General features: G+C 39.3%; 2 protein-coding genes across 16 annotated transcripts in view; one reads left to right on the top strand and one right to left on the bottom strand.

Moving 5' to 3' along the window:
* The window catches only part of LOC144014130 (PDZ domain-containing protein 4-like), a 110,800-nt gene that overhangs the window by 76,907 nt on the left and 19,770 nt on the right, over positions 1–14,123 (top strand). For 8 of the 15 annotated variants that reach the window (XM_077513703.1, XM_077513690.1, XM_077513689.1 and 5 more), the window contains one exon: positions 13,790–13,949. In XM_077513703.1, coding sequence (XP_077369829.1) covers positions 13,890–13,949 — 60 coding nt within the window. In that variant the 5' untranslated portion in view covers positions 13,790–13,889. Of the gene's footprint in view, positions 1–572; positions 4,089–4,638; positions 4,804–6,811; positions 7,184–9,254; positions 10,102–10,172; positions 11,521–11,662; positions 12,080–12,133; positions 12,437–13,012; positions 13,950–14,123 lie in introns of those variants that run through there. The other 7 variants (XM_077513696.1, XM_077513695.1, XM_077513701.1 and 4 more) reach the window with 7 other exon arrangements.
* Positions 3,139–4,531, bottom strand: LOC144014133 (lithostathine-1-alpha-like). Its single transcript, XM_077513704.1, has 7 exons — positions 4,448–4,531; positions 4,257–4,319; positions 4,116–4,143; positions 3,938–4,023; positions 3,651–3,782; positions 3,457–3,565; positions 3,139–3,387 (listed from the first exon to the last, which is right to left on the bottom strand). Exons 1-7 carry the CDS (start codon positions 4,514–4,516, stop codon positions 3,314–3,316), a joined length of 561 nt encoding a protein of 186 aa, XP_077369830.1. The 5' UTR covers positions 4,517–4,531; the 3' UTR covers positions 3,139–3,313.

Below are 14,123 nucleotides of genomic sequence, written 5' to 3'. Positions count from 1 at the left end.
CAAGGTCAAGTCGCATGTTCAAATTTTACTTGTAACAAGAAAAACCATCACAACTGTTTAGTGATTTTGATGAACCATGATGTTAACTCAGCATTCATTAGTGTCGCAAACTCAGTGCGATCTGGGCTTAAGTGGTAATATTATCAAATTAAAGAGCCCAACAGAGTCAGCAGAGTGAGTGCTCGCTTTCACCCTCTCTCTGATTTATCTTCATCCTGCATGCTTCCACCTTGACACTTCCACTTCCTCCTTACATGCGTACATAGGTAACATACGTACATGGCTACAGTTACATGCAGTACATACATACATTCACATACAGACACACATTAGAGTACAACTACCGTATATAAAATGCCGTGTATAATATTGAGCGATAGGGTGTGTGTGTGTGTGTGTGTGGGTGTGTGTATGTATATATATATATATATATATATATATATATATATATATATATATATATATATATATATATATATATATATATATATATATATACGGTCTGTGTACTGTATGCATTACACATGACGCATGTATCACTTGACGTAACAGTGATGACATCATTCTACTGGGTGTGTATTGATTGATAATCAATGGTAGCATTAGTGTGAGGATGCAGTGCATGTATGTGTGTGTGATTAAGTTTAATCTTGTACTCGTGTGTTGGTGTGCGTGGGCGCAGCCTGAAGCGCTAGTGACACTCATTACTGAGCTGGTGAAAGGGAAAACAATGCAGCTACTGCATTCAGACACACGATGGCAGCAAACCTCTGCTTTGATTTGGGAAAGAAGAGTAACGGAAATGTTTTTAAATCTACATGATGCTTTTTCTTTGGCTTATTTGAGACACTTATTGATGAAGAAGGAGCAGAACTTCTATTTTAATGCAGGAAAAACTGGAAAAAAAAATGATAAAGTGTTGTGAGAGAGTGCTGAGAGGGTTGGATCCCAAAACGCAGACACAAATAAGGTTTTAACTATTTATTCACATAACTTGACTAAACTAAAATTAACGAAAATGCATCAAGAATCATGACACACCAAGCCCCCCTTGGGCAGCAGAGAAGAACAGTGAAACAGTGAGCAATAATCTGGCAAACCACACACAATTCTCAGACCCTTATATAGACAGTCAATCAATCTCATTGGTTGTGGCTAGACATGTGAGTACCCGTACTGACATGGAATTCTCTGATTGGCTGTTAACCCAGTAATTACAGATAGTTCCTGACATCAACAAACATCATATAGCATAAAAGATTCATAACATCACATAGTCCAGACATCATATAGCCTAAAGTAGTTGAAACTGCATGCAGCTACATCAATACCCAAAACAGACATGTAACATGTCGTGAACTCTGGCGCACGGTCATGAACTCTACTCAAACTTAACCCAGACATTAGACAAGACCCAAACATTACTCCTGCATGACCCGAATCATGACATAAAGATTTTCCAACACGCCTGTAAATTTGCTTTGCTAGCTTGTTCGTCTCATGCCGTAAGACTTTGACCAATAAAATCATCTCACGGCCATGAGATTCTTACTTTGATCAGTCAAAATGTCTTGCAGATCCAAGACCCTACCCCAAAGAGTTTTGCCTTGATTGTCTCATGGCTCAAAGACGGATCATATTGAGCCTTCATCTTGTATCGTGCCGTAAAACTCTTTAGTTTGAGCCTTCACATTATCTCACGACCACAAGATTCTTCTTCTTGATCTTCAAAAAGACTAACATTGGGCCCTCAAATTGTTTTCCAAACGGCTAGACACTCAGCTTTGGCTTTTTGCTTTTATTGATAAAATTGTCTCATGGCTGCAAGAATCTTACTTAGATGTTTCAAATAGTCTTGTGGTTTTGAGATTACTGCTATGAGTCTGCAAATTGTCTCACAGCGTAAGACTTGTTGATCCTTCAAAAACTGTGAAACTTCAAAGTGACTTGTTTGAACTTTCAAATTGTCTCTCTTGAGGCAGCTTACTTTGAACGATCAGAACGATTCTTACCTAAGCTTTATAATTACCACACAGCTGAAAGACTTTTACCTTTATCCTTCCAGAAGGCACTTAGGTCTCCATATCCTGCTGTGCTTGAGCATAAAAAGTGGCACATCTTGATTTTTTTGTGCTGGTGCAAGCCTCGTTTTGCTGGAATTTGGGCAGATCACTCAGTGTGTGCCATGCTGGGTGTTCCTGAGTGCCACAGATATTTTCTTGGACATCACTGGCGCACCTGACAATTTGGGGGCTGAAAGTTGACTAAACTTTACGCCTGATGGAACCACGTCTAAGTATTGGCGCAAGATGTGATTTTGGAGAATTGAATTTGGGCGCAAGCTCTGTGGAACAGTGAATCAATGAACCCTCTGAATTTGAAGGAATCAAATACATTACTATTATCATCATCATCATCATCATCGTTACGGATGGGCAGGTCACACACGGGCACAAACCATCTCCAAGTGCTCACTTAACATATCTGTGACCTCCCTTTGATGAGCGGCGAAACAGATTGGCTGTGTTCATGCCCACAGTGCCACTACCAAAACCCAGCCTAGTCCATCTCTGTGCAGATCTAGACTGCACCTCGCGCTAGACTTGTACTGGGCACAAAAATAGTCTTCACATTGTCTCACAGCCGTCAGATGCTTGCTTGCTTGCTTACTTTTAACCTTGAAATATTCCCGTTTTCCAAGAAGGCTTCCTTGCATATTTTGCCTCAAGAGAATTCATTTGCGCCCTCCTCCACAATTTTTCAATTCACTCCACTTATAAATGCAGTTTTTTTTTATCACAGTGTATTTTTTTTTCCCTCCAGTAAATAAACATGCAGGCAGATCCACCTGCAAATGCATTTTATTTTGGAAAACACATCAAGAAGATGAAAAAGGGAGTGGAAGGTGAATTGAGTTTTAACGCGTACATCTTATCTGCGTTATTGGAAAAGTCAAATGTAAATAAAATATGGAGCACATGCGCACGCACATTTATAAGGCACCAACTGGATGAGAATGCCAATTTATTTTTCAGTCTTATGACTAATTTGCAGCATTAACAAAAACAAATTAAAACAAATTGACTGACATTCTGCAATCAAGCAGTACAAGTTAGAAAATAAGACACAAAAAACATATTTGGATGCAGACAGATTACTTTATTCAGCAGAAAGATTCCCTTTGACATTGCAAAATTGTTTCCACAACAACAAATGGGCATCAAGCAAGACAAATAGAGAAGTTGATAACAAACCCAGAAATACAAAGGCACTACCGAAGTTATTGTGTCAGTGAGACGTGGATAGTACTCGACTACCAGGGGTTCACATCTCTGATGCAAACATACGGGATCTCTTCGGAGCAGAGCACATCCTCCCAAAGTCCAGCTGTAAGTAAAGAATGTTTAAGTAAGACTGTTGTATTCTTAGCAAACCTCAATCGCTTCTTTTACTTACCACTTTCATCCATTTGCACACAGTTACCGGTCTCATCCGGCTCTGATCCACCCAAGTCAAATTTGGTGAAATCATTATCGGAGCCATCGGTCCAGATAAAGTCGTCGTTCTGGAAGACAAAATCAAAAGCTGTTGAAGACAGAGACTCGAGGAGGCATTCATATGTGGTCTTGGCATAACTTTTAATGTTTCACCTCAATGGCATCATGGAGACCGATCCAGGCTTCGTCGTCATTATCACCCGCCCGAATCAGTTCAAGAACGAACGCGTTTTCCAGGTCATTGTGAATGGAGACCAGATTCCCACCAAGGATGTTACAGACGCTCTGATGAAAACGAGTAAAAAAAAAAAAGAAGAAAAAAAAAGTAATTTTGCCATTTTGATCCATCAGTCAAGATATTTTGACTCTGGACTATGGATCGCTTCCTGTAATCACTGTAAGCTACTTTCAAAAGGACTACTGTAAAAGTCGTTCTATACCTCTGCATCTGCAAACGTTCTCCCTTCATTTTCGTAGATGTAGCAGTGGCAGTCCAACTGAGTCCAGCCTTTAGGACAGCTATTGCCTGCAAAACAATTGTTGTTTGAGATACGTCAATTAAGCTTGCTGTCAAATCGCGACAAAGCGAAGGTAAGTGGCTGATGTGCAGCGACCAACCTTTTACAACAGCGGTGGGTTTAGACCACTGTCAAGAAGAAAAGAATGTTTTTAAAATCACAACATTGTCACAAATGAAGACCACAATGAACCAAACGCAAAATATGTTGATTTAAAGCAATCAGTAAGGTTTGAACTTACGACTCCAGTCAACAGTCCACTGATCCCACAGAGGAGGAACAACGAGCGAAGTCCAAATGCCATCTGCACATTGAGAGAAAAAACATAGTATGAAACAATACATTGTGGCATTAGCTTGTAAAACGGCGAAAACCTTGAAAATGTGCCCTAAAATTGAGTTTGAAAGCAAGTTGTCAAATTTGTGTGGTTACCTTTGTCGTGATGCTTGAGGCTTGATGCTTGATGCTTGATGCTTGATGCTGAGGACGACTCCGAGCCATCTTTATATATGTTTGATGGCGGTCTTGGAATGTGGAATTGTTTGCTTGATTATGACATTGAAATCTTTTTAATGACTTCCTCATTCTTCCTCAACAAGTGTGCTTTTGTTTTCACCATTCAGCTCATCAAATTTGAGAAGCGTCAACAGCTCAGACTTGTTTTGTGAGGACAGTCATGTAAAGTTCTCTGGATTCCCCTTACATGATCCCACATAGGTGAATCATAGGAGACAATTAGAACAGAGCCAAGCTAAACAGGATTGATGAGTGATGCATACAAATAACAGGTAATTAAAGTGGTTTTGTTGCATGACAGTCACTGACAGTTTAATTGCTCACTTGTTTGACGTTTGTACATGCAGCGTGGGTGCATTTTCCATTCAGTGACTGGCGTGTGAATTGTTGTGTGTACGTGTTCTACGGTTGAATGACTGCCAGTCCAAGGTATCGACTCCCTTGGACCATATAAATAAAGATGACTTGACTTGACCTAAGTCAGCTGGGATAGGATCCGTCTCCCCGCCAATATGAACAGAATAAACACTATAGAATAAGGATGGATAATCGTGAAACCCAAGAAAGACCTTTGTCATCCCGGAAATGATGTATCCATTTGTTTTTCTCTGAGGCTATAGATGATTGATGTTGGGTGTGCCAGTGACGCAATAGAAGTAAATTGTAGGTGGCTGGAAAAAGACGACCGTAACGAGAAACGGTGTTGAAATTTAAGCAACAGCTTGGTTTACATGTTACAGTACATTGTTTTGGCGCTACGTTACCAGTTTTGTACCCTCGATATTTACTTCTCTTGGTCTACACTGTGCTTGAGTTTGTTTCAGTATTTTGTGTGACCACCGTGTTGTCTGAAAACCTGCAAGTCTTTGGTATGGCGCTAAGCAACTTGGCACCCTAGGCAGGATTTCTGGTAGTGCATTGTGACAACTGCAAAAGTGCCCAGAAATATTTTCTGTCACTTAAAAGTGGCAGTTCATTCTGAAATCTAAAAGACAATCGGAAAAAAATTGTGTAGTTCATTTTGCATTTATTTTATTCAACTCAAAAGTTGATTTACAACAAAAGCACTCGTCACTTCTGTAAACAACTATGTCCGAATGAATGACTCTGTGACCCAGCCCCTTCTATCTGGGATTGGCTAGCAGTTGCCTTCATTTGTTTTTTGGATTTAGGGCTGTACCATATGGACAAAATTTCATATAATTTTTGCCGGACATCTCGATTCTTTGGTCTTTGACTCAGCATGAGACTTCACATCATTTTACTTTTTTTATGGTGCCTTCTGTATTTTGTGTTATTTTATTTATACTTATTATATTTATTTATTCACTTCTCTACATCTTATTTTTTAATATTATTATTTTTTGCTTGTATACTTACCTACTTATATTTACTATAAATTATTTTATTGTGCGTTATTTTCTTTCATTTGTCTCTACTGCAAGACTGATTTCTATTCCATGCACTTTGTATGCAGAAATTGATTTTTTAAAGTGATTTAGAAATAAGGTTGAGTTATGTCGATAATATAGAGAAACGACATATGGGTTCAGTGAAAAACTAAGCAAAATATCAATCCAAAAGGATGTGTAAAGTGCTGTTTTTTAATTAGAACTTAGTGACAGTCATCAGCATTAACAAACTTGGCAATAAAAAAAAAGAGAATTCAACTTACATTGTACTGCAACTGTGCTTTAGTGATAAATCATTTTATGCTCCAAAGTTTTTGTGTGACTGCGTGGGTCTGTTAACCGCATACACTCGTCCATGCTGTGTGGCTTGCAGTGTTGCCGGTAACGCGTTAGTAACGCGTTACTCAAAAAAGTTGCTTTCTAAAGTAACTAATAGTCTAGCGCGTTACTTTATTCTACAAAGTAGTCTGATTAAAGTTACTGTCCAGAGAATCAATGCGTTACTCCACATTTTTCATGAAGAAGGCAAGCTATCTCACTGTTGTAACAGTCACAAACAACTACTGCTCACTACGAAGATGAGGCAGAAGTCATTGATCACCACACTGAATTCAGCCATGGTCTGGTCATGAATGGTTTGCACATTCAAAACAAAAGTGATGATACTTTTACTACTAGTTTTATTAACCAACAGGCACACAACACAACAAAAAAAGTGTGCATTATGGACCATAAAAGTGGTAAAAAAAATAATTTATTTCCATCCTCAACTGGTCCGTGAAGCATTATGGGATGAGGTCGTCTCCGCCCTCTCGCCAGGGGGAGTGACGTCAGACAAGTTACGTTTTCAGTAGGGGTGGAACAAAAAACGATTCGACCGAACCATCGTTCGTCAAGGGGAGCTAAACGACCGTATCGGTTGCGAGTGAGGCTTTATGGTTTTCATAACAATAGCAAGAGTTCTGCGCCGTGCTCTACTTGTTTTGTTTACATTTCAGTAGCATCACCATTCAAGCTACTTCCGTGTTTCCGTGCTCGCGACACGGCGCGCGCGCGCGCAACGAGTGACAACATACAAATGGAGACAGTTAGCAGAAGCCGGTGCCGTACATCTCGGTATTTCCCATGGCTATCGAGTCCTCTCGGTGCACTTGTATGTCCCGGGCCGGCGTTGGTACTGCGCGCGAGCCAAAAAGAATAACTCCCGTGACGATCCAATGCATGGATTCAAACGACACAGGTATGTCCCACCGCCAACACACCAGCTAAGCTAAAAGCACACTGCAAGTATCTCATTTCTCAGTTTGTGGCTCCCTGTCAATGTCTACAACTAGCATGAGCAGCAGATAGGAGAACTGAGACGTGCCCGCGATTACGACAGCCCAAAAAACAAAATATAAACAGTAGTGATTCTGTGGTCATCATCGTGTCTCAGATTAAAAAAACAAAAAAAGATGTCATACATTAACCAAAAATGAAAGTGATGACAAAAGAAAAAACAATTGTTAAATACAAAAATTGTTGATTAAAAAGGGAAATGAACTTTTGGAAATATTTTTGCATATATTAAGTGGTTAAAATGTGTTTGATAGATTTATTGTTCCATAAGGTGGCTTCATATTTCTTTTGGCTGGACGGTAGGTTTATTTCATGTCTTAAATTTATGTTTCTGAAATACTTCACAATGTGCAAATATTCTGTTTAATTGTGTTGGTGTCTGTCTAAAGGTTAAATATTTATATTTAACATGAAAATTATCAACCTTTTGTTTTCCTGATCCTTATTTTGAAGAGAAAAAACAAACAAACCAAAAAACAATTATAACTGTCAATAACTACTAATAAATATTTAAACTGATACATGTGTACACACTGGAATAGCGGAACAAACAAACAATAGAGGAATTTAGGGGATTTTCATTTTCAAACTGGATAGATTTTTATTTTTTGTTTTATAAAAAGTATTTACGTTACAAGAAGTCAAGAGAGACTGCCTATTTTGTTTTTCATAAAAAAAAACTTTATTTTCATGTTAAAAATGCACTTTCAATAAAGTATTTGGAACTCCGTTTCTACTGCATTATTTTTTATGTTGAGATGGTGTTATCGGCAGCTGCTGAAAGTAACTAAAAAAGTAACTTTTAATCTAACTTAGTTACTTTTAAAATCAAGTAATCAGTAACGCAATTTAGTTACTTTTAAAACCAAGTAATCAGTAAAGTAACTAAGTTACTTTTTCAAGGTAACTGTGGCAACACTGGTGGCTTGACTAATCAAAACAAAAGTTTGCCACTCACTTGTAAACATTGTTTAGTGGACCAGTGGACGCAGCGATGTCAATGCGTCATCCTGGATCGAGGTTTGGCGTTTGGTGGTCATTGGGTCAGTGCTGGCCGGCGTAAGCGCGCGTCTATCTAACCCGGAAGTATATTTAGCTAATGCACGTCTCCAGGACGTGCGTCTCCCAAATCCCGAGGGTGGGGTGTCATTGGCTAGCCGTAGCTGTCAATTAAAGCCAAACCTGAAAGGAGGTATGTGGTTGACTGGCAAGCCATTATTTACTTTAAACAGAAGGCGCAAGTTTACGTGACTGACAAAGGATTTAAAAAAATAAAAAAATAAAATTAATTCTCGTCTCCCTGTCGCCCCTTTTGCTCACGAGCATCTGCCTAATCCGCCTAATGGCAGGAGCGCCACTGCGTCTTTGTGACCGTGTGCTGCGTAACAGTGTCCACGTATAGAGTTTTTCCTCTCTTCTGGTATTTTGCTAGACAAGCACAGATTACAGAATTGTGCGATGGAACGCAGCCAACTCATGGCCAATCGAAGCAGCTCCCCTCATTATCTTCAAAATCAGGGCGATCAAGGCACAGGCAATGCTTGACACTGAGGAGGGACAAATTGACTTTCTGGGGTGCGCACATGATTTAGGCGCAAGCAAAGTGTCTTCATGCAGGCAAAATGAAAGATCTCCCCTTGATTGTTGTAGTCGACCACGGATGTGAAGTGAGCGTTTGTTTGGAGACCCCTTGTCTATTCTATTCTTTTCGTTGTGTTTTTATGTGTATTTTAAATTTTGTTTTCAAATCAGATTTTAGACACAAGGTATGTTTATATTTTGACCACATCATTTTTTTTTTAATATTTATCAACTCAAAGCTGTATAAATTTGAGTGCACATTGTTTGATTGCATCAGGTAATGTGTTTTGGTGTAAGAAGGGAGGGTGTAGCCTTATTTGAAGGTGTGCTTTATTATTATTATTATTATTATTATTATTATTATTACACTCAAACAAAAAATAATTAAAAGTCAAAATTTAGAAAGAAAAAAATAGAGGGATGCTGCATTATTAGAACGGCTCATGATCACCGACAGAAACATTGCCTGTTCACATTATGAGTGTAAAAAATAAAATAAATAAATAAATAAATCTGAAATAAAAGTACTTTGTCAGCATACAAGACTTCAACTCATGGTCGGCAACCTTAACCTCAAAAAGCCATTTCAACCATCTATCAAATAAATAAATAAATAAATAAATAAAATACAATTTTTGACATAAAGGTTAAAACTGGAGGATAAAACTGCATCATATTTCTTCTGTGTTATGAGCGTGCAGTCAGCTGTCAATTTGAATTGAAAAGATCTACAGTATTCCACTTAACAATGCAAAATAATAGCCAATTAGAATATTTATTTTACCAGGTTAATGGGATTTTTGCCTCTGAACCGCTTCATTCACACGCGGTGCTTATCTATGAGACCTGAGCGATTGTTTCATGTAGAATGTAAGCTTTAAACATTCTGTTTTCGTAACAAACTTTTCTTGTCTTAGGTTTATCCATGGTTTGCATACTGGAGGTCGTATAACTTTATTTTTCAAATTGATTAGCCAAATTTAAACAGAAAGAAGCCGCAGCAGAAAGATGGAAGAGCCACATGCTGCTTTGGAGTCGCGGCTTGCAGACCCCTTAAGATCTGAATACGTAGTTATAGCAATATAACTGTACAAAAGGTGCCACTCTGCACTAGCAACAACAATGAAGCTTTGTTTCTTTTCTTTTCTTTTTCCCTTCTTTTTTTGGCAAGCTCGCTTTCCATTTCACCTACTCAGGTATCATCTTCTGCTCTACTGTGCCATCTTTACAGGTGTGTCAGTAAGTATTTTGTTTGTTTCCTCTTCCTTTTTCGGTAAAGGGAGTTTCTATTGGGTGGTTTTTGACTTGAACAAAAGCTGAGCTTTTTGGCTTGTGTACAGCCATAGAAAAAACTAAGACAGTCACTGGCATGTTGTCTTGTTCATTTTATTGCCTGGTGGTGCCACTAAAAGCACATCAAGCTGAACACAAAAGAAAAGATGGAATGTGGAAAAACATTTTTTTCCATATATTTACATAAGAACTTGTGAAGGGATTGTGGTTATTATCAAGAAAAACTTTGGAAAATGTCTCGATCTCAACTCTCATGAGTTGTTTTGTTTGTGTTTAATATATTGGTTCGAACAAATTGACCTTTACTTGTACTATACATAGAGAGCCTTCCATTAATAAATGAATCAGCAGAGGAGTCCAGGTCCAAGACCAAGACTGTATTTGTATGATCGGATGAATATTTTGATCTTGTAGGTGCGAACAAGTCCTGCAAAACATTTCCTGGAGGGCTGCAAGTCCCGATCAGTACAGACCCTATTGAAATCGAGCTACAACTTCTGAAGGATTTCATCTTTAGGATTTGGATGAGTCCTGATGTTTTGTATCTATGAACAAGTCCTTGAGGAGGATGGAACATTTCCTGGATGAGTACTAATCCTGGCTCATTACAGGTCCTGACCAGGACTAGATCTGGAGGAGGAATTACAGCTACTGCTCCAATTTCTGGATGATGAACTTAGAGAAGTGTTCAAGGAACACAAGACTTATGAAAAACTATAACCACCCATTCTGTGAAATGAGTGACTGAGAACATATGCTGTATCGGGCATTTTGGACAGCCACGTGATCATCGTGGCGTATCGTGTGCGTAAAATACAAATTGAATGACGTGGAATGAATGACAGCAAAGACATCCATCCATCCATTTTCTGAACCGCTTACTCCTCATAAAGACACTCACGAGGAATTATCGCATCCCACGATGGACATCAACGGTGGAATTACGCCTTACAGCAAAGAAGCACTTCTTTAAAAGCAATACAGCCATGGAGGACACACCAAAGATTTGTTTCCAACCGAATGCCGGATAAAACTGGCACATTGAACCATCGGCGAGTCCAAGTGGACGGTAAACATCCGGGTGACTTGTACTCTTAATAGGCTAAGCTACATGTGGTGTGCTAATCACACTTTAACCCACATTAGGAGGGACCACTGCCCCACCCCCATATGGAATGACATGAAACCGGACCTGTTGAGGACTTTACTCTGAACAGAATTGGTGCAGTATTTGGGATCGAAGACGTCTTTCGCTTGCCCATTAAGTCAGCAAATTCGCATTGTGAAATGAGCGAAGAAGACTTCCGGTTACGCATGGGATATGTCATCACGATCACGTGACCAGGATAATGGCGTCCCCCCACGGTACGTTTGAATTCTGATACTTAATCGGTTTAAAATAAAATTCTAGGAATAAGATGCCATATTTGCACTTTTATTCTTTGTACACAATGACTAATCCAATACTGGAAAATGATTAATAAGTGTTGTAACGCTTTAAATGACTACATCTGTATTGTTTCAGATGTCTACTGTAGTTTTGAAGATGTGTACACGACCTAGGAGCGTGTTGAACATTTCTTGGAGGAGTACTGGTCCTGAATCAGTCAAGATTCCGGTTCAGAACCAGATCCGGTGAAGTCCATTTCCATCTCCCAAATGAGAACTGGTCTTGTCGGTGTGCAATTAAAGTCCTCGAGGAGTCCTAATCCTTGATCAGGACAGGCCTCTATCAAAACTGGATCTAGAGGAGGAGTACATGTCCCGCTAAAGTCCAGATCCACCTCCTCAAAGACTTCGAGTCTGTTTTGGATGTAGTTTTGTAGGTGTGTGCACGTCTTGGAGAAAGGTGGTAAAAGTCCTGACGGCGTCCTGGTCCTGAATCGGCAAACGTCAGAGACAAAGCAATAGCGAGCCAGAGCAGGTGGGAGGGGGAAGACGAGGGAGGAGGGGGAAGGGGTCCGATGATGGTGAGAATTAATTGCCTCCAGCGTGTGATTGGCTGCCGACGTTGCAGAAGAAGAGCGAGCAGCGGAAAGAAGAGATGCTTCTTCATCATCGTCGTCGTCGTCAGCCTGAACAATTTGACCGGAAACCACCAAATCCTGAGTGACGCGAGCCTGCTGGCTTCGCACGCGCACCAGCGGCACATTTCTTTCCGGAGAGATGGAGGAAGAGGAGGCTTTTGGATCGGAAGCGTTGCCCAGCCATGGATCACCGTGCGTGGGGGCTGTCAGTGGCAGCTTCCCCTAACACATCTGGAAAGGTGCACTGCAAGCCAGTGAGTTTGATTTGATTTACTGACGAAATTAATCAAATGACACTATTATGATGGCTATTTTGAAAACATGTTATTGACCTTGAATACTTGATTTTATATATATATATATATATATATAGTTTTTTTCTTAATTGTATTTGACATTTTTGTTGCGTGAAATGGAGTCTTAATTAAGCTTTCTATTAATTGACCTGTTTGAAAATCTACAAAAAAAAAATGCAAGCTTTAAACCTTCCGGAACTATTGTTTTCCTTTTCTTAGGAAAATAAAAAGAATATAATTTACAATGTGTTTTTAATGATTAGGTGAACAACATAGGATGGTTGTCTTTATCATATTAAGTTTGAACACAATTGGAGTAAAATAATATTTATTTAGTTCAGAACACGAAACAAAACGAACCACAGGAACATTTTTTGGCTCATTTTGGCCCATTTTCATCAGAAGTGCAATTCTCGTGTTGGATATTTAATAACGTTAACATGTTTTTCTATTTTTTTCTTTGTATGATTTTACATCAATATTTTTGTGTGTATGTGGTCCAATCAGTGTTTTTTCTCTGGTATTGACTTCCAGGGGAGAAATTCAAGTGAGTTTCTTGGGAGAAGTGACCACGCAGTGGAAATCAGGAGGACGAAGAACGAACGTTTTGGGTCATATCATGAAATCATAGCACCAGCGCTGGATTTGAATTCTTCACTGGATGGAAAATAATCCCTGGAATCATTGCATCATATCTTCTATTTCAACCACCACTAGATTTAGATCCAGCACATAGCTCCATTGCCGGACTTATATTAGTCACTGCATTGAGGTCAATTGAATTGAATACAAACGCTATTCCCTCAATTTTCACTTTTTGTGTGTGTGTGTGTGTGTTATAAATGGTTAGCTCAAGGGCACTTTGACAGTAGCCAGGAATTAGACCAGCATATCACCAGCAACTAGTTGCCATTTTTCACGTGTCACAGGACTTGACCTGTGACCTTACGTAATTACAACTTGATTGGATTTAGCTCACACTTCCTTTGGACAGTTGGAGGATTACGAGGCTTTCCCCCTCTACATGTTGGAACTGTAACAAGAAGTTGTTCTGCAGACATCTTGCCTAATTCCAGCAAATGGTAGAAGAATGTGAAGAACTAAGGTGCACAAAATGGTCTCAAGTCCAACTAAGTGACTCTGCAAAGTTTGGTCATATTGAAATGAAACACCAGGAAACAGCACCAAATTATGCACATCAATTAATTAATGGACAAGAACCATGTACTTTTCTATTCCTTCAATGCCAAAATGCTCAAGTGACTTTCCACAGCAATTTTCAGCGACTTTTCCAATCACAAACTCTTACAGGAAAGACATCTGGAATTTTTAGGATCTTTATCAACCGCATTCAAGACTGCAACGTGAAATTTGAAGAGGAAGGGCCAATGTGCGGGTGAAAGTCGGCATCATGGGCTGCAACATGTGTTTGGTCAGACGTCCTGAGGAGCGCTACAAGGTCATGTACCAGGTATGTCGACTTTGGATGCCACAGAATGTCATCCTACTGCCAATATTATTCGCACATTTGGAATCAAGTGCATTAGAAGCGGGAAGTAAAAACCTGACTTTGGCTTGCATGACATGTTTTCAACCATCCTGTTCCATAAAAATGTTACAGGGTCATTTTGACACGTGATATGAA

The sequence above is a fragment of the Festucalex cinctus genome, chromosome 2 (genome assembly GCF_051991245.1).
Source record: "Festucalex cinctus isolate MCC-2025b chromosome 2, RoL_Fcin_1.0, whole genome shotgun sequence".
Lineage (NCBI taxonomy): Eukaryota > Metazoa > Chordata > Actinopteri > Syngnathiformes > Syngnathidae > Festucalex > Festucalex cinctus.
This window is presented reverse-complemented; position numbering and strand designations above follow the sequence as displayed.

What these genes read in the sequence shown, in the direction of transcription:
- LOC144014133 (XM_077513704.1), bottom strand. Translation starts at nt 4,516, where the DNA reads ATGGCTCGGAGTCGTCCTCAGCATCAAGCATCAAGCATCAAGCATCAA. An exon ending in ACCCACCGCTGTTGTAAAAG is followed by an intron (nt 4,024 to 4,115) that starts GTTGGTCGCTGC and finishes ATTGTTTTGCAG; the next exon opens with GCAATAGCTGTCCTAAAGGC. An exon ending in GTCTCCATGATGCCATTGAG is followed by an intron (nt 3,566 to 3,650) that starts GTGAAACATTAA and finishes TTTGTCTTCCAG; the next exon opens with AACGACGACTTTATCTGGAC.